This window comes from Neolamprologus multifasciatus, chromosome 19, assembly GCF_963576455.1.
Source record: "Neolamprologus multifasciatus chromosome 19, fNeoMul1.2, whole genome shotgun sequence".
Classification (NCBI taxonomy): Eukaryota; Metazoa; Chordata; class Actinopteri; order Cichliformes; family Cichlidae; genus Neolamprologus; species Neolamprologus multifasciatus.
In genome coordinates this window covers 28,961,214-28,981,410 of record NC_140457.1, presented here as the reverse complement: position 1 = coordinate 28,981,410, position 20,197 = coordinate 28,961,214, and the positions used below count along the sequence as shown (strand labels likewise).

At 42.6% G+C, this 20,197-nt stretch overlaps 2 protein-coding genes across 3 annotated transcripts in view; one reads left to right on the top strand and one right to left on the bottom strand.

The window, feature by feature from the left end:
* Positions 1 to 1,896: 1,896 nt before the first annotated feature.
* On the bottom strand, positions 1,897 to 9,422 carry snx6 (sorting nexin 6). Its single transcript, XM_085144507.1, has 14 exons — positions 9,348 to 9,422; positions 9,153 to 9,203; positions 6,933 to 7,037; positions 6,716 to 6,826; positions 5,432 to 5,553; positions 5,219 to 5,342; positions 4,938 to 5,033; positions 4,743 to 4,848; positions 4,519 to 4,594; positions 4,331 to 4,370; positions 4,155 to 4,241; positions 3,914 to 4,073; positions 3,735 to 3,820; positions 1,897 to 3,498 (listed from the first exon to the last, which is right to left on the bottom strand). Exons 1-14 carry the CDS (start codon positions 9,351 to 9,353, stop codon positions 3,445 to 3,447), a joined length of 1,224 nt encoding a protein of 407 aa, XP_085000633.1. The 5' UTR covers positions 9,354 to 9,422; the 3' UTR covers positions 1,897 to 3,444.
* A 4,521-nt stretch (positions 9,423 to 13,943) lies between these two features.
* adck1 (aarF domain containing kinase 1) overlaps positions 13,944 to 20,197 on the top strand; it is an 83,936-nt gene continuing 77,682 nt past the window's right edge. The window contains exons 1-2 of one of the 2 annotated variants that reach the window (XM_085144502.1): positions 13,944 to 14,400; positions 16,023 to 16,160. In XM_085144502.1, coding sequence (XP_085000628.1) covers positions 16,029 to 16,160 — 132 coding nt within the window. In that variant the 5' untranslated portion in view covers positions 13,944 to 14,400; positions 16,023 to 16,028. The remainder of the gene's footprint in view (positions 14,401 to 16,022; positions 16,161 to 20,197) is intronic. The other variant, XM_085144501.1, reaches the window with a different exon arrangement.

The window sequence follows — 20,197 nt, the reverse complement described above, 5'->3', positions numbered from 1 at the left end:
GGACTTGGAGAAGGCATTCGACCATGTCCCTCGGAGTGTCCTGTTGGAGGTGCTTTGGGAGTATGGGGCGTTTGACCCATTGGTGCCATTTGATCCTTTTACAGCAAGAGCTTGGTCCACATATTGGCAATAAGTCAGACTTGTTTCCGGTGGGTGATGGACTCCACCAGAGCTGCCCTTTGTCACAGATTCTGTTTGTAATTTTCATGGGTCAGGGACGAGTTCCTGCCCAGAGTGGAGGAGTTTAAGTATCTCGGGGTCTTGCTCAGGAGTGACGGGAGAAGGGAGCGGGAGATTGACAGATGGATTCGTTCTGCGTCTGTACATGTTTGTATTAGTTGACTAATGAACACTAACGATCTTCATCACTTATTGTAGATTCTTTGTTCACTTATCAGACGTTTGTCACTCTAATCGAAAGCGGAGCTTCTGTTTGCCTTAACGCTGATCGTGGCTCCTCATGGGTCATTGAAAAGACCAGCCCCTCTCCAGGAGACTGGTTCCAGTACCTAAGCCGTGCGTTGAGGTGAGCTCAACTATATCTAGCCGGGAGGTGAGGTAGAGACATTTCATGTCCCAATCACCAGTTTTGATAGTTGGTGATTAGTCTGCCAGGCTCTCGGCCCGTGGTTGCCACCGACTGCTACGGCGCCTCCTACGCGTGTTGGGGCTACAGGATGATGGGCCCAGGCCGGCCTAAGACCAGACTAAGCCTCGGCCACCAGACCCCCGCCCTTGAGCACCAGACCTGGGCCTGGCTGGGGGGGCTGGTAACCCTATCCTGGGCAGGGTGAACTGTTCCCTTTTTGTTCTACTCATAGGGCTCTTTTGAATTACTTTTTGTCTGGTCCCTCACCAGGCAAGATAGACCCTGGTGGATTTTCGTCTTGATCATAGTATGATTGTTTGAGCCAGGGTTTTTAGGTGCCTTGTCAGGTGCCTGCTCTCAAAAGCAGTAAATTGTTTTATTTGACTGGATCATTATTTTCATTAAGTTGAAGCTCCAAGAATTTAATTTGTTTTTATAAAATTTCAGTTTGATTTTTGTAACAGGCTTTAAATCTTATGCTGGCACTAGCTTGGCCAATATTCAGACATGTATTTTCGTTTCAACATATCTGAAAAATTCAGCATCTGCCATGATCAGTGCCTCTGTTCTGCCTTTCAGTCCAGGTTTCTCCAGTAGGATTTCTTGATATCGACCACTTCATCTATCTGACGACATGTGCAGGAGGATGCACTGGTGCGCCTGTACATGTCGTGCAGGGACCTGTCCTTCCATATTGCTTCCTCTTCTTGCTCCCCTCTTTCCTGGGTTTCTGCTGCCTGAGATATCCACCTACAGTAATAGGTGAATACAGTAATCTGATGTATTCATTGATCTGCTTCATGGATTCTGGCCACCTTCCGTCCACTTAGCGTAAGGGTGCTGGATTTGGGTTGAAACCCTCCAAGCATGGTAAGGAGCCTTCTTGTCTTGATGTGAGTGACTTCTGTCGCCTCCTTTGGCCAGCTTATTCTCCCAGCAGGGTACCTGACGATCGGCAGGGTGCAGATGATTGCTCAGATCTTGTTCTTCCCATTAAGACATGTGTCTGAAATCCTACCAGTGACTGGACAAAGCTGGACTAAAAGACAGGCCAGAGACACTGATCATGGCAGCACAGGATCCATACCGGCTGGGGTCTGCCACACCAGGTAAGATGACAGGAGCAGGGTGTGCAAAGGTACCTCTCAGACAATCCAGCAGGAGGGTGCGAGATGGGCGTACATGGAACGCCATAAACGTGAGCGTAGAAGTCCCGAGGTCAAAATGGGACACACCCTATTTATTTCGCTTATATTATGCTGGATACAAACATTATGTCAAACCAATAAAAACAAATTGTTCAGAGATTATTTGTAAGAAAACTGTAAAGTTTTATTGAGTCTCAGTACGATCAGGGTGGATTACAGACCTGCTGAAGTTTAAACAACTAAAATGTTGTGAATTTCATAATCATCTTTTATTATTTTTCTGTTTCCATCTTGAATCAGCAGAAGCAGCTTTGGTCACACAAGATTGAAAAACATTCGTATACAGTTCATTAAAAAATAGGGATAAGAACAGAAACTGTTTTCATTTGGTGACTTAACTCTTTCTTTTCAATGACCCACGAGGAGCCACGATCAGCGTTAAGGCAAACAGAAGCTCCGCTTTCGATTAGAGTGACAAACGTCTGATAAGTGAACAAAGAATCTACAATGAGTGATGAAGATCGTTAGCGTTCATTAGTCAACTAATACAAACATGTACAAGTTTGTGTTTTTTTCTCTATAGTGAATTTACACTTTAACAGGAACAGAGAACTGGACTCAAAACGCCGTCACACAGCAGTAGCAGCGCCACAGGAAGTCGATACACATTAAAATCCCCCCTGGACACACAAGCGCCACCAAAATAAACAGAACCAAAGAGGCAGAAAAAAACAGCAAAACAACAGGTGAGGCCATGTGTGGCACAAAAATAAAACAGCACGCACACTTTTGTCTGTTTTTGAGTCTTTAAACTTTCAAACAAAGTTGAAACATGAATCTTGTTTCCAGGTTCTTTAAAACACTGATAGAAGTTCAATGAACAGCTACTAACCAGACACTCGACTGAGGAGGGTTTTTTAGAGCAAACAAACCACACTAATGAGTGCAGTGCATCACAATAGAAGCCAACAGGAATACAGTTCGATACAATCAGCAACTGTCTCATTTCTCCTTCTCTGGTTAAAGCAGTAAGCTTGTTGAGCTAAAGTTATGCTGCTGTGCACTAAATAAGACTCAAAAAAGACAGAAGCGGCCTTGAGATGGAGGTTGGTCACCAGCAGAGACAAACTTGGACCCGTCTGCAGCAGACCGGGTCAGGATCCCCTCCTACGAGTGACCTTCACTTGTTTCTGTTTTGACCTAAAATCTTTATTTACGTTTTGAAAAGGTGACAATTTTAGACTGAATCTGGTTTATTTAACTTCACAAATTTACAAAAAGTACAGAAGGTCCAATCATATCCAGTTATACCAGAATCAGACTGAAACCACAGAAACATTTAATTTATTAGGACCTCTGAGGGACCAGCCTTACTCTGCTGGTTATGGTGGCTCAGTAGGGCCAGAACAGGCGCTGCAAATCAGGCAAAAGAACAGTAGGACCAATACTTATGCTGCTTGAGGAAGAGGAAGATGATGAACAGGACTCAGGGCATTAAACAAAAAAAAGACTGTCTTGTTAGTGATGATGACAACAGACTTCCTGTCTTTTTTATTTCAGACTCTTTCTATTTGTCTCCAGGTCCAGTTATCTTGGCGTCGGTTTTCTGTCCTTGCAGGTTTCACCCATGTGACGGGATTGTCCAGCTGGAAATGGGCGGGACAGAAGCCAGGGGGCATCCAGCTGGATGTATGCAGTATCAAACAGTTAAGTGTTTCCTTTCAGGATGCCCAGACAGCCCTGCAGCAGCTGGAGGTTCCCCTGCAGGTGAGACACGGTCATAGGTAAATGGACTGGTTCTTATAAAGTGCTTAAAGCTACAAGGATGCAGACTGGAGAGGCCAGCCAACCTTTCAGTTAAGAAGGCAGCCTGCTCATCTAAGCTACAGCCACCTGACATAATGAGATCAGACACTCCTGAACAGAAATGCAGAAGAAGACTTCCCTGAACAGCTGAAATGCTCTTTTAATGGCTGCTTTCTCTGTGTACTCGGTACCTTGGCGTGTTTGAGCTCAAGCTCGGCCAGCTCCACCAGGTTCTTCCTGAAGGCTGCCACTCGCCTTGTCTTAAAGTCTATGAGCTCTGTGTTTGGAGAAGAACGCACTGTGAAAGCAGACACACACACATCCAACACTCCTTCACCTATACGCTGACAGAGGAAGAACAAAAAATGACCTTGCTTGGCAGACTCTGAGATTTTCTCAAACTTGTGGCAGCAAAGCTGCTGACTGGTCTCAGCCTGCAGAACATCTCTGTTTTTGGCTCGAGCCTTATCTAGAGCCTTGTTAGCGTTCTCATAGTCGACCAAAGCCCGACTCCTCCGGTACAACAGATCCTGCGAGGGGAGACATCATCACATAAACTGCGACATTTAACAAAGAGTTTTTTAACTGGTGACTTCGACTGTCAATCAGACCTTTGCAGCCTGTGACTCCCTCAAATAATATTTCAGCAGGTCGGCCAGCTTCAGGTCTTCATCTGCTGCAATGCGAGCTTCAATTTTCTGTTTAAAAAACCCCAAAACATGGTCCCAACATTAGAGTTACTGGATAATAAGATAACAAGGCAAACTCCAAATTTGATCAGACATACCCGAGTTTTCTCGAACAACTCTGACACTTTGAGGAAGAACCTTCAGGAAGAAAAAGGGAACAAAATAACAAGAGATGTGATGCATGTTTACAGCCTGGCTCTGCTCAGGACCAAATACACGTGTTAGCAAAAAGGAAATGTTCATCACACGAAGGCAGGTAAAGTTCAAAGACAACAGTTGTTCATACTTGCAGAGGTCTGTGGAGTCCTGTGTTCCTAATGTGTAGAGAGATGAGGCAATTCTGTTGATGTCATCAGCAGCATCTAAACAGGAAACACACAAATACGTGGACACCAGTGTCACACAGTTTTTCTTTATATAAAACTCCAAGTGTCTGTTCAGTGAATTACTCGAGACTCTAAAACAAGCCCTGAACCCTTCAGCTCTGCACAGACACAAATAGATTCTTACTTTTGTGTGATCGGATCATTCTGTCAGACTTGGCTGAAGCATCCTTGACTCTGTTGTGATATTCCAACAGAAACGTCTTCTCGTGCTCAAAGAAATCATCCACATCCTGCAGGCGCAAAAACAGCAACGATCAATAAAGAGAAAACACGGAAACAACATTTGGATCAAGGTGGAAACGAGTTCCTGGGTCTTCACCTTGACTCCAGCCACCAAGACACCATCTGCTGACTTCACCACATTTTTAAAGAAGTCTTCCAGTTTTTCCTTCTTGTTCTTCCCTCGTACACTCAGCTTTTGGCAACAAGACATGAAAAAAAGAAGAAATATGAACAACACAGACAGTTAGCAGGTATAAAACCGACCTGTCGACCTGTTTGTTATTCCTCGGAGCACCACGAGGTCCTGTGCTGACTGACGACTGGCTCTCGAGCTGCTCATAAATCCTAAAAATGAAATGAATCCGGTGTGATACTTACATCCTGGTTATACTCCAGGAAAACATGGAAGTTGAGGTCTTTCCTGAGCACAGGATGAGCCGCCACACGACATAAGAAGACCTCATGCATGGCTACGGTTTTCTTAAAGATGGCAAGGTACTCTCTGTGCAACAACACAAAACGGGCGATGTGGTGACTAATCCAGCACGTCAAACAACTACGGGACAACAGCTGCTGTCTGTGCTCACTCACGCCTCGAGCTCCTGCTTCATCTTTGTGAACTCCTCTTTAGTCATGGAGCCCTCGCCCTCGCCCAGCTTCTGCAGCTTCTCTCTGGATGCATCGAAGTCTGGTCTTGGAGGTGCTGGGGGGATCTGCAACAACAACACTTGGAAACAACCAGATGCATACGGCTCTGCACTGAAGCCAGCTCACACTGGCCTCTGATGCAGCTTTGATGACTCGGTTGCACACGCCTGTCTGCTCTTTTGCTAGTGGTGACGTAAGCTGGTCCATCAGATACTTGTACAGGCAGATGTTAAATCGTTCACTGTCAGATAACTAAATGTAACAGAGAATTTGGCAGGTTCAGACCAGGAACCCTCTTACTAACGTCCTACAAATAGAAACCTTTATTGGGTAAGAATAAAGTGCGTCTTGCCTGTGTCTGTTTACTTGTTCTTTTCAAACTTGAGCCTCATTTATTTATATTCTGATAGAAATATGTGAAGCAAGCAGAGCGATTCGAACACGTGGAAACAGAAATTAAAATATAATAAATAAGAAAAGAAAAAAAAACAAAACAGGCTGTGCAATTCAACGAGCTTGGTATGACGACCTTTATTCACCACAGCCGGGAACGTCTCAGGCAAACATTCCTTCCTTTAAGTAGCCGTCAGGAAAAGCTCTCTGGGCAGCTTGAAGGGCATTCCTGTTCTTTTCTGAGGTTTCTGTTTCGCTGTCTGTCGAGATGCTGCTCCAATAATTACAGCAACACTCAGCGATTCTCCTTTTCTGACAATATTGTAATTTATTCTATTGTGTACAGGATCTTATTCATATTCTTATTATCTAATCCTACTACAGTATTTTCTTTTCTTAATTTTGCTACTGTAACAAAACAAATTTCCCACATGTGGGACTAATAAAGGTGATCTTATCTTGTCTTATCTTAATTTGAAAGTCCAGGCTCTGGAAGTGCCAGCCTACGAGTGGGTGTGTTTCAGTGTGTGTGTCTCTGTTTTTGTGTAATTGTGGTGCCTTTTTATACTCGAATGATTGATAGAGGTTACGGTCAAGTTGCTTGACCATAAAAACCCCAAAACACAAGAAACCCCCCCAAAAGAGAGAGAGAGAGAGAGAGAGAGAGTGTGAGTGTGTGTGTAATGGCTCAAGACTAAAGCTGTCTTTCTACACCTCATTAATGAGACACAGGATAAAACGTCGGCTCATTTAAAGTGACGACTTAGCTTAACGTTATTCTAAGTCTTAGACTCGTGACTCTGGGTGAAGTGAAGTCCTCTGTGCTGCTCTTACGATGTATCCTGCGTATTCTTCATTTTCCACAAAGGAGTCGTGCAGCCAGATGAACTCTTCATGCTGTCGGACCACCGAAAACTCGTTCTGCTTAAAGTTGGGAAGCGTGCTCTGTGCAAAAAGGAAGTAGATCAGCAGCGTGCAGGTCCAGGAGCCCGTCTGTTACGTGTTACTGAAGTTCAGGTCTGTCAGTGTACCTGACATCAGTCAGTCTCACCTTGGTGTGAACGGTAAATTTGACCTTGTCTCTCTCACTCAGGGCATCGGAGATGTCGACCTGCAGCATGGCGTCTGTTTGAAGGTCCACGTTGACGGCACGTGGCTGCAGGAGGACAGAGAGGGCGTGTCCAACAACGCAGTGAGCAGTACAGACACACAACGAAAGCCAGCTGTCAGCTACAGCGTACTCTTCACCTACATCCTACTGTGTCACAGTACAGAACTCACTGGAGCTCAGCACTGTTCTCCACATTAGCTGAAAATGCAGAACTAAATACAGAGCACTACCCCAGGTCCAACGTTCATGTTAAACATCAACGTTTCACATAATGACGTCAATTTAAGTAAAAAATAATCAAGAAGGAGAAAAAATAATGTGACTGCTCTGTTTCACAAACTTTGTTCTACTGATGACTTTGCATGCATGGTCTCAGCACACAGCTGGATCTACCCTCCAGATGTTTGACAAGTAGTCTCACCCAAAAGGGGGAAGAGCTAAAACCAATGAACGGAGGCGCTGCAGCGAGGCCCAGTTTAAAGTAAAGAAACTGAACAACTATGCAGCGTGAAAAAGAGGCCTCATATGGAGAAGGAACAAAAAATACAGCTGTGTCACCATCCCAGTCCAACAAACGTCCTGGGACACTGCATTAAAGAACACTGGAACTGGACTCTGCAGTACTGCACATCCATCCGATCACGTACTATTGGGTTGACAATAAATGAATGACATAATTAGACAGTGACAAGTATCACACACTCGAGCTACAACAACTACAGCACACACCTTTCTGACAGCTTTATCAGTTCATCCAGAAGCTGCCACGGTTTTAACAAGGACCAAACGTGCACAGTATAGAAGTGCAGCTATAACACCAGTGTCTTAATAATATATCTCTGTTCTAGTTCTTCTCCACAAACCAGAACATAGGTCTGAGACACTTGGATCTCCTGACTGTGTGAACCTTACTGCCCTCACAGAACAGCTACATTATGAATATACTGAAGGTGCTCAGATGGGAGTAAATTCACAACTTTGCTTCTTGTTTGTCATTTGTTTGTTCTTGTACAACAGAAATCTTGTGTTGACTGAGGCCAGGTTCAAGACTCGTTTTACTTTGTCCCATCTTTCCGAGGGGATCCTGAATTTCCTCTTTCTAAAGTCCATAAAGCACAACAGACTGAAAAGCCTTAAAAACATGGCACTGACACCATGTTGTTAGGAATAAATCTATAAGCTGTGACTGATACATGAATCAGACACTTATATAATATCATTTAGTGTATGTAACTGTAGACATGTGCTTCAGAGTAAAACAACCTTTAAAAATAATTTTCCAGCTTTACTAAATGATATTACCATAAAACGTCCACAGTTCTTTACTCAACAAGCAGCAACAATAAACCTCTGGATGTGTATTTTGGACATCTGGGTACTTTCAGCTCTGCACACACGTCAGGATGAAAGAAAAGGTGGAATACAAAGCACCTAAATTATTTACAAGATAATCTTTAGATTCGGGGGACAGCAGTGGTAGATCAACAGGACATTTGTACCTGAACCACAAGCAAAGTGCTCGGTTACCAAGTGAGGTCAAGAGCACTGAGGAAACTATATCTATGGTTGACTTTGGGGTTTTGTTTCCATCTGTTTTTAGATTGCTGCTCCCTGTGATGATGGAAGCCATGTTTCTTATAATTACAGAAACATGGACACCTTCATCCAACATCCTGGAATTTTGGACTGAATTGTCCTCGTCGAGCTTCGTTGAGAATAACAGAGATCGTCCAATTAGAATCGGAGCAGCGTGTATGTCTGCGTTTCAGTCATGTGACAGCTGATGGTAAAACAGCGCTAGCAGCACGAACCATCAACATGAACTTCACTAAGTCAGCGGTTCGTTAGCTGCCATTTAAACTTTCACTATAACCGTTAGGCTCGTTAGCTCTCGGTTAAGCCCAAAGACTGCAGCCGGGTCATCATCTGTACTCGCGGCTTGGAGAACCAGCCTGACCACAGCTGACAGGCTAACTGCCCATTAGCAATAAGCTAAAGTTAGCCTGGGCAGCTAACTTCTCTAGAAAAATGAGCGCGCTAATGCTACCCAGCTGATTTAGCTGAATCAAACACAGAAGAGCGTCAAACTCCAACACACACAGGCGGACAGGTGAAAAGACACAAGGTGAACAAACAGACAGGCAGACGGACAGCACTCACTCCCCGGTCCTCCTCGGAGAGGAAGTCGGGTCCGTCGTCCAACCCTTCCTGCTACGAAGACAAAGAGCACAGGGTTGTTTGTTTAGTTGCACACCGACCGTAACACAAACGCAAATACAACACAACAGCCGGTGGAGCCTCTCGAGCTCACCGAGCAAACAACACAAGAAAAACAGAAGAGACAGAGAAACCTACCATCATGGCTGCAAATGGGTGGAGACAGGAAGTGGAGTGACGTCAGAACAGTCAGGCGTCGTCAGGCGGATTTCATGAATTTAATTCAAAACAAAATACCTGTAAAGAAAACCTACTTTTAAACAAACTAAACTAATATTAGAAAACTTGAATTAAAATAAAAGCTATAAAAAATTTAATAAAAAAAGGTAGAGCCAGCTTCTTCTGAACACGCTCCCTCACATGTGGAAAGTTCCTTTTTTGGAAGAGCCACCAGTTTTGTTCATAATCTTTCTGGACATACTTTCTATGCACAACCAAGTGTTGGTGGCTTCATAATCATCTCTGCTTTTGCAGATGATGTTGTTGGTGTCATCAGGTGGTGGCCTCCAGCTCACACCAGTGAGTGGCCAAGTGTGAGAATTAGCACCTCCAGGTCTGAAGGCCATGCCCCTCAGCCCGAAGCATGGAGTGCAAACACAGATAAGTTGCTAATAAGTATCTCGGATCATGTTCATGAGTGAAGGGAGTAGGAGACTGACAGGCAGACTGGGGCCATGGTGGCAGTGATGCAGATGCTGCAACCTTCTGTAGTGAGAGAGCTCAATGTAAAAGCAAAGCTGTCAGTTTACGAGTCAATCAAAGTTCCCACCCTCATGTAGGATCGTGAGCTTGGGTAGTTGAGATCATTGATACAAGCAGCAGAAATTAGCTTTCGCTGAAGGGCGGCTAGTCTCTCCCTTAGTTAGGCAGAGGCAACACGCAGAGGCCAGGAGTTAAACTATTTGAGAGGAGCTCATAGTAAAGCTGCTACACCTCAAATCAAATTCACATTCAAATTGTATTTGTCACTTACACAATCAAGCCATACCATAGCCCTGGGACAGACTGGCAACCTGTCCAGGGTGTACCCTGCCTCTCCCCCTAAGAGGGCTAAGAGGCTCCCCCCCCACCCCCCTGACTCTGACAAGGATAGATAAATAACCTAAACATCAAAAGGAGCACGCCATTGAAACACATAAAAGTAAGAAAAATTAGATAAAATGAAGATTTTCGCCTTCATTTCTGCCAGACAATGCTGAAAAGTTTCTAGCGGCGAGTGTCTGTCTCTGTGTCTGCGTGTTCCCTCTCCGTCTCTCCACACAGTAATGTCCCTGTGCTTGTTTCTCCCCTGTTCTCAGTGTTAAGCTTGTGTGTCTTCGTCTACGTCTTCGTTGTGCTTCCTGTCTTATTTTGATAGTCCTTGTCCTGCACTCACTGTATTCAGTTTTGCTTCCTCTTTGTCTTGTTATGTCAGATACGTCCCCGGATGAGGATGGGGACCAGCTGTCTTCTCAGCTGGTCCCCATCCTCATCGTTATCCTGCCTGTGTATTTAAGTCCTCAGTGTCCCTCTGTTTGTTGTCAGGTCTAGTCTGTGTATGATTGTAGTTCTAGATCGCCTTTTATTTCTTTAGTGTTCATGTATTTTACTTTTAGCTTCTTTCTCCAGCAATAAAGCTGCTGCTGTAAGTTTTCCGTCTCTGAGTCCTACATTTGGGTCCTAACCTAGCCTGACACACAGCTGACAATTAGCAAAACAGTGTGAAAGAATTCCAGATCAGACGTTTTTAGTTCAACAGACAAGTGAAGATGTTTGACCTTCCATCTGGTTTTATTTAATGCAGAGAAAATCTCATGTGCTCTTCATGCAGCTGAGTACACTCAGTGTTAAAAGCAGAATCTGTGCAGGTCTGAGATCAGCAGCTTACTGAAACACCAAACTGAGTTAATGTTTCTGCTGATATACAGTGACACAGTTACATGGATGATTAATCCTTTTGACCTTTTGTCTTTAACTTTATCAGGAAAACAGCTGCAGCTTTTGCTGACAGCACATCATGTGGTACTTAAGTGTTTGTACTTTTTTCATCAGTTAGTTTTAGAGTTATTACAAAGAGTGAACATATAAGATGATCTGTCTTTGTCACTGGGTGGTGCTGAGGTCTGAATCCTTGGGCAGCTCCTGTAATCACAAACAGAATCATCACAAATGTAAAAACCTCCTTCCCTGTTTCACACACTGCAGGATCTGAAGTCCTGCTCCTACATGTTTTCAACACTGCTGACATGTGAACTGTTTATTCGTCGATAGTTTTAGTGAACCTTAATGTCTCACTGGAGCATATATTCACCTGAATCATTTGCTTGTCTTTATTTATTTTTTTGATGTTCATATGTGTCATACTTGGTTTAAACTTTCACTTTGATTTAAAACTAACAGTAAAAAAGCATTTTCACTGGGATAAGCATCTGAACCAGCATGTTAAAGATGTTTGTGTATACTGAACGTTGATATAGTTCACACAAGGATAATTTAAATCCCGAGAATCTGCTGACTTTTCAGTTTTATTTATATTGCGCCAAATCACAACCACAGTTGCCTCAAGGCGCTTCATACTGTCAGGTGAAGACAATACAACAGGACTTCTGGGGCTAATGGTTGGGTAAGATCGGAGCAGTGCCATCATAACGCTACGTCTCAGCACAGATGTGTGATTACCTTCATGTTGCACAAATGGCTCCTAAAAGAACATTTAGAGGCGGCACTCAAGATGACAAAAAAAGTAAGAAAGGATGAAGCGATGTGGTTTTTATTGTGTTTGAACATATTTAACAGTAAATAGCCACAGTTCATTTGAACCTGAACGGCAGGTTGTTTTTCCTCAGCTTGTTAGCCAGCTCAAGACAAACTGTAAACATAATTAATAACCAAGTAACCTATTTGATTGTATTGTTAGCTTTGGTTGTTAGCTACCTACCAATTTCTGTGTGTATGTGTGCATTTTGTTTTGTTTGTTGTTGTTGTTGTTGTTGTTTTGCAACTTGGAGTTAGCATTTCATTTTGAACAAATTAAATTGAATGTAGCCGCAGTAATTTTCACCAGGCAAACAGCAGCTAAAACATAACAAGTCTATTTATTTTAGCTAATGTGTTTTTTATTAGAACAAGCTTTACTTGCTGTTTGCTTCTCTAATTAAGTAAAACTGCGATGTCATTTATAATAGCTTTGGTTACAAAGAACCTGATGTTTTCTCACAATATTGGAAATAATTACAAGTTTTTCATTTACTTTATCTTAACACAAAATCGATGAAAGGTCTAAACTGCCCCCAGTTCTTCCATGTTAATATTAACTTTCTAGCTATGTGTCATTGCATCCTTTAGATCATATTTTGACATATTAATATTATTGGATAATTTGCACAAGTTGAAAACAAATTCATTTGTTGTGTGGTTACACATGTACACATGTAATTTCTTCCACCCGACATTTAAAAGAATGAAGTGTGTTCATCTTCATCTAGTTATGAGCAGTCAATCTTTTGGGGCTGTTTATGAAATCTCCTTTAGGGCCTCCAAAATTCTAGAGCCGGTGTCGTGCCAAAGTAGGTATCCCCTGTGCTGGGAGCACGCAGGAAGTACTGATGTTTTCATTTTGTGAAAAAGTGAAAAATTAGTATCGTTACATTACCATTCAGTTTGAGGGTTACAACAGAAAATTATATATTTATTGCTCACGGGGTATCAGATGGGATTGTTTTAATAAACCATTAACATTTTGGCTGATAACTATTTTTATTCTCCTGTAACTTTACTATATAAAGAGCTAAATCCTCCAAAGTTTCAGGAGTAATGCCTCATAATAAGAATTGTTTGTGAACGAAAAATCAGCAATGTGGGATACTGTTTGTCCGTGATTTACACAGGGGGAACAAATTGTGGCAGGATCAGCCTGATATTATTTGTATCCCACTATAACTTCGTTGTATAACGAGCTAACATCTAAAAAATGTCAGGAGTAGTTAGTCATAATAAGAAGTGTTTGTAAACTAAAAATCAGCAATGTGGGATACTGTTTGTCCGTGATTTGGACAGTCCAGCGTGTGCTCCCGATGCAGGGGAAACTAATTCTGTCGGGGATACCTAGTTTGGCATGACACCGGTGTTGTGCCAAAAAGTGATTGCCTGCCAAAAACCGATTCCCAATGTTTCTGTGTATTTTTTTTATGTGTAATATCTTTATGTATGTTGGTAAATAGACTTCGGTGAACAGCGTTTACAAAGGGGTTATATATAGAATTTAAAAAGTATCTGTTTTTTCAAGTATTTTTACAGCTCTGTGTTATTGTACTTACATTATAACCAATCCGGTCCTTTATCCTCGTTTAAAATATTTTTACAGAACTATTGTCATATTTGCTGCCGTTTCTGCTGTCCTCTTGGCCAGCTTACTCTGACAAAATACATTTTTAATGTTAATGAGATTTTTTTTAACTGCATAAATAAAGGTTATATAAAAGTCACTGCCAAAGACTGATTGCGGCTTCTACCTTGTTACACGAATATTGTTTGTGGCTCAATATGACTTTATGTCATCCATGAGGGATGCATTTAACATATGTTTCACATATTATAGCCCAACAAGTTACTTATAGCAGTTTAAATACGAGCAATCAGTTTTTAGCAAATACCGGAAATCACTTTTTGGCAGACAATCACTTTTTGGCATGACACCGGCCCTGAGGGCCACACAGGAGGCGGGGTTTATGAGCCATACTGGAGCCAGACGCCAGGGGGCAGTAGAGACTTTCGGGGAGCTGTTACGTCGTCCATGTTTTCTACAGGCTCCATATCAGGCCGGACTACATTTACCAGAATCCTTTGCCTTGGCGTCGAAATTTTGCGGAGAGGTCAAATCAAACCGATAAATGGCAGTCAGTCAGCGCGCGGTGTAGAGTCCGGTAAAGCTGCTCGCAGTTCTTTAGTTGAGACGTTTAGTTTCGCCGGTCAGCACTGAGTGCAGCTGGGTGCTGCAGCCACACATCGCCTGTTACAAAACCCAGCCGGTTGTTGCATTACACAACAACACAAGTGATGATAAGCTCACAGTCGCCGTATCCTGTTCTTTATTAGGGTCTTTTAGAAACGAGACACCAGCGAAATCCGGTCTGAGGCAAAGACACTGCTTGGAGCTGTCTCGGCAGGAACTGCTTTGTGCTTCATTGAGCTGACCTGCCGCTAGCTGCTCAGGGTGAGTGTCATTACACGCCGGTTTAGGTGCACCAACACAAAGCAGGAGACTGTGTTAGTGCTTTCACTGTGTAATATTTTAATCAAGTGGCAAACTAGGGAGCTGATATTATTGCGACAACATTGCATGTTATTAAACCCCGATTCTTTTGTCCCCGTGACAGAACAGAGAAAACCGACTCATAGTGTGTTAAAATATTGATATTTCTTTCATTCAATCATCTTCCGGAAGAGAGAGACCTCTGCACAGCTCAAACGCCAGTTGCAAGAGCTCCAACATTAGAATCATAAACTGTGCTTCATATAGGTTTTATTTTGGTACTTTACACGTCACACAGTCTCAAACATTGCTTATATGGCAAGTTTCTCATTTCAGTGTCTTATCTATTAATATACCTGTGCACTAAAACTTCCTGTTTTTCAGTCTGGCTGAACACTTAGTTTGTGAGTTAAAAGTGGCCTTGCTCTACAAGCCTTTATTAAAGTACATAAAACAATATAATGAGCAGATACACATTAAAAAATATTTCTCTTATCCCTAACAGTCCCCCTTTTTCATTTCTCACTTGAGGAATGAACTAATTCCTAATTTAGCACATTAAGTTTACTTAAAATTTTATTTATATAGCGCCAAATCACAACAAAAGTTGCCTCAAGGCGCTTCATAGATACAGAGAAAAACCCAACAATCATATGACCCCCTATGAGCAGCACTTTGGTGACAGTGGGAAGGAAAAACTCCCTTTTAACAGGAAGAAACCTCCAGCAGAACCAGGCTCAGGGAGGGGCGGGGCCATCTGCTGCAACCGTATTGTTGTTTTTATTTTTAGACAAATCAGATAAACTCAGTGATCTCCAGGTCATGATTGACATATAACTGACATTTACTATTTAAAAACAGTCCCAGTTTCTGTAAATAAAGACGGCCTGCCCTCTATGTGCAGGTGATGCTTTCAGGATCACTTACAGGATGTTTTTTCCTCTTCTTTGGTGCTTAAGCAGTATCAGCTGAAGTTGAACTGGGGCTAGACTATACTCCTGTTCAGTGCCAGTTCATATCACAACATGTTGCAGTAAGTCGGTATAACCTTATTTAAACAAATGAATCATTAACATTCATTTCTTTTAAATTGCATCCTGATAAAAGACCTTTTAAGAAATTAAGGGGAGTGCTTAAAAGATCCAAAGTTACACAGTTACACCAATAACTCGACACTCCTACTGGTGAAGCTTCCTCCTTTAATGAGTAAGTAAGTTTTAATTCTGCAGATAGGAATTACAAAACATAATAAAGGACCTATTTTACACATTTCTAGCTCCACGTTTTTATTCTTGGGCATTTATAGAGCTTTGGGCAGTTCAAAATAGTCCATATTTGTCTTATTCTTAGTCTTGTTGGGGTCCTTGGTAATGCACAAACTGTCTGAAGCCTGAACCCTCACCAAACTAAGATGCAACCTTCTGCCGTGATCAGATCTCAAATGTAGATTCATATTAAGACTTTTCTTTTTGTGTCACTTCAAAGTGCCTGATGTGAATCAGCACAGCATTATTCTGAGTTATCAATGAATGAAACACTTCTTTAGCACTTTGTTGATCTCCTCCCTCGTCTTCCTCTTGCAGTGACTCATGGCTAATCGGCTCCTCAAAGTCTCCTCTCTAGCCACAGCAGTACTTGCCTCATCTGGATTTTACCTTTATAGCGGTCACCTGGACCTCAGTGACTTAAGTGTGATCCGCTTTGGACGAGCGGTGGCGACTGTGAGTTACTGCACAACACTACTTGGAAAATTCATATTCTAAAATGCCTTTAATGATAATAGCATTAAGTCCTTACAAGTCCTTCTACTAGGCAGCTGGTAACACTTCTGTGAACTTGCTTATGTTGAAGCATCTTTGTATCTTTACTTCATTTGTATTTATTCAGCACCCAAGTTGCTAAACAGCGACAGTAAATTTTGAAAATAAAAATTCGAAATTTAAAACGACCTTAAATAGAATTTAAAACGGTTTCAAATTTCAAATGAAAACCAGCACACATACAATCTGACACTAAAACAGGTGGTCCAAGGAGCTTAGAAAGAAAGTTTCTTGAAGATGTTTCAGCTCTCATCCCAGGAACGTCTTCAGTCCTAAACCCGAATGATGGAGAATCCCAGGTGGGAGCTGTCCTTTAAGAGGGTCGATCATGTGCCTCACCACATGAGCCAAGGCGTAGCTCCGCAGAGGTTTTGGTGAAACCATTGTGAGACCATGCCTCACACTGTCATGTGACCCATTCAGATCACCTGATGAAACGTCTTGAGGAAACTCCTGTGTTTTTTCTTTCCAAGCTCCTTAGACTACCATGAGCTGGATAAACAAGAACCTACACAGACAGAATAGGTAAGAGTTTCATCAGGGCATTAGTGGTTTAGAAAAGCGGAAAGAATAAAAATAAGCTTTACCAAGAAATTGAAACAATTTTACAGAGTGACTGAAGAAATCACTCTACAGTCACTTTATTCAGTCATGAGGTCTGAACTGTAAAAGCCCAATCACCTTTAGGGACCATGCAAGTCTTTAACACAGTCATGCTGTAAAATGTGTTCATGAGTCAGCAACCTGCAGCTGTAGGCAGCAGCCTGACTGTGTCGGGCTTAAACACAAGCACACTAATCTTAAAAATGGTTGTAAAACTAACAGGTAACAATGACGAGCTACAATAACTGACGTGGTTAACAGCTTGGCGGGAGCATTAACTGTTGTCTGTGTATCTGGAGGTGAAAACCTCAGATGACAGAAAGTTTGTAATTGATACAGTCTCTAAACCAACTGGAAAAGAATCTTTTAAAAACCGAGTAGCGATCCAGTCTGACAGCTAGGCGGAAGAATTGGACCACTGTGTGTTTCAGGCTTCCAGAGAGATCTGTGGCTGAATTCAGTGTAGCACTGTTTTATTCAAATATCAAGAAAATCAATTGACACTTTTCTATTGAGGATTTAACAGGTGGGATAGGCAGTGATGGTTTTTAACTCTTTATCCCATGAAGACAGCATTTGATGACCTCCCTGTACCTTTAGTGTATGTCAATGAAAGTGTTCTTTGTTGAGCATTAGAATTTCTTCTGGGTTTTTCTCGTGGTTACTGCATAAGCAGAGATCACGCTCACTGATATCTGATTCCAACCCAGTGACTTTGTTCTTTGAGCAGGCCTGAAATATGACAGAAACTCCTCAGTTCACAAAAGAGCTTCAAAGGTTGCTCCTAGTAGGCCTTCAAAGGGTTAAAAAGAAGTTTAGCTGGGAAGTTGTGGAAGATGGTTGTTCCTAGCTTCCTTTAATTTCAAACTAGCATTTGAAGCTAAGGTTTTAACAACAACGATGGAAGCTTTTAGCTTGTTGTTTCTGCATTACCTCATAGCCTTTCTGTGTTACCTCTTTACTTTTCTTAGTTTCTCATTCAAGCCATCAAGTCAGAAAACTAAAGTACAACATGCATATAAGTATTCACAGCCTTTGCTCAGTACTTCATTGAAGCATCTTTGGCAGCAGTTACAGCCTCCCATGTTTTTGAGTACGATGTTACAAGCTTTCACATCTGCTTTTGGCCAGTTTCTCCCATTCGTCTTTGCAGAGCCTCTCAGGCTCCATCGGGTTGGATGGGGAGTGTTGGTCCAGAGATGTTTAATCGAGTTCAAGTCTCCGGCTGCACCACCCAAGGACATTCACAGATTGGTCCCCAAGCTACTTCTTTGTTGTCTTGGCTGTGTGCTTACGGTCATTGTCCTGTTGAAAGATTCCTAAGGTGATCTGAAGGCTGCATGAAGTTTAGAGGTCTCTAGTGACTGCAGCAAATTAACATAATCAACCATAAAACAATAACTGTAAGAATAGATCACAGACGTCATGTTGAACACAAATTCAATCTTATGTGAATACTTTGGATTTACTGGGGAAAATTAAGTGAGGAGGAAAAGAAGAAATCACATGAGCTCAAACAAGCTGTTATAATGTGTAGCTGTTAATAATTAATGTTAATGAATGAATGAATGTTTAACTAATGTTACTAATGATTCGGCGTCCAGCCTAACAGACCCAAGTCAGTGTTTCTGGCCCGTGTACCTTTGTACTGGGATTTTAAATATTCAAACAGTTTCATACAGTTTTATTAAAACCTGCTTAATTCATACGGTTTTGGGTGATTTCACTTTGAATCTGAAAAATAATGTTAGGAAAACCTTGGTAAAGATAATAAAATAACGATCATCTAGCACAGCGGTCTCCAACCTTTTTTGCGCCACGGACCGGTTTATGCCCGACAATATTTTCATGGACCGGCCTTTAAGGTGTCGCAGATAAATACAACAAAATAAAACTAGTACCGGTACCAAAAAAGAAGATCTATTCATAACACACGTGAAAAGACCCAGGAAAACCGAGTTAACGATCAAAACGATAACAAAATAACACTGAAAACCGATAAAAACCCTGAAAACTATACATTTCACACCTGAGCCTCAACTCTCGCGGCCCGGTACCAAACGACTCACGGACCGGTACCGGTCCGAGGCCCGGGGGTTGGGGACCGCTGATCTAATACACCCTCCTTCAGATTCAAGTGGGACAGCAGACTTCAGCGACCTGCCTGATTGAAACATTGTATCAGAAGTTAACAGTCAACAGCTACAAAGTTACTTTCTTCACATTGGAGTTCGTCAATCAGCTGCTTGGATGAAGGACTCCCACCAGCTTTTTGCTCTTTGTGCTGTCTGCAGACTGACTCCATGTTAAACTACGACAGCGGCATCGTCACTGCTGTTCTGTCATCAGTGTTTTTGTTTAAAAATCATACTTTTTATTCACACGGATGCTCCAAGATCCTCCTGTGTTACTTCCAGCTGACCTGGATGATCCTGATGAAATCTTTGGCCTCAGCAGAGCTGTTACAGATATGTGGCCTCTCCTTATTGTCATGGATGCGATATTATGCCATGAGCTCCCGAGCTCGTCTCATCTCGTTACTCCAGGAGTCCTGATAGAACATTACTGGCTGCTTTCATCATTGCTTCTTCGTCTTTATAGTTAAAAACCTCCATTGTGAGTGCAGTGTTGTTGTTCACTGTGTACACCTCTGATTTGTATGTGTGGATTCTAGCTTCAGGTGTTCTCCATGACCTCTCCAGACCCTTCACATCAGCCACATGTACTGATGGTGAACCTGCTCTCATCCATGAACACCACAGAACGTCAGTAGTTGTGAAAGACTTGGAGCCACACAGCGTTCCCTAACTGTTTCTTTCTTCCTTTAACGTTATGGCACACACCACGCTTGCAGCTCGGCACCTTTGGTTCCTCCGTGGCCAGCTCTCTGGTTGGCTCCACACTTCACTGCCTGTCCCCGGCGTCACTAAAGAGGGAACAGAGCTCATCAGTGTGATTCCTCCCAACTTGCCCTCAGCCTCCCTGGCGCTGCCCCTCGAGCACACCCCTGCCACAACAGTATTTTATGGAAAATTCCAATCAGGCTTCACGGTGCCAGGCAGTGATCACAGGACCCACTAGAGGAATTTGGGCCCTTTCTGTTTGTTTGGTCAGAAACTGGAGGTAAATTTGTAACGGCTCTGGCAGTGCTCATCCTGTTCCTCTTCACACAACTCGCTGTCTGTCTGCTGGAATCTCTTAATGGTCTTGAGACACTTTTGGGAGATACAATAAATGGCAATGGCATGGTTTAATGTGCTATCCTTGAGCAGCTGGACTGCCTGTGTAACTTCTACAGCAGGGCTGGGGAACTCCAGGCCTCAAGGGCCGGTCCT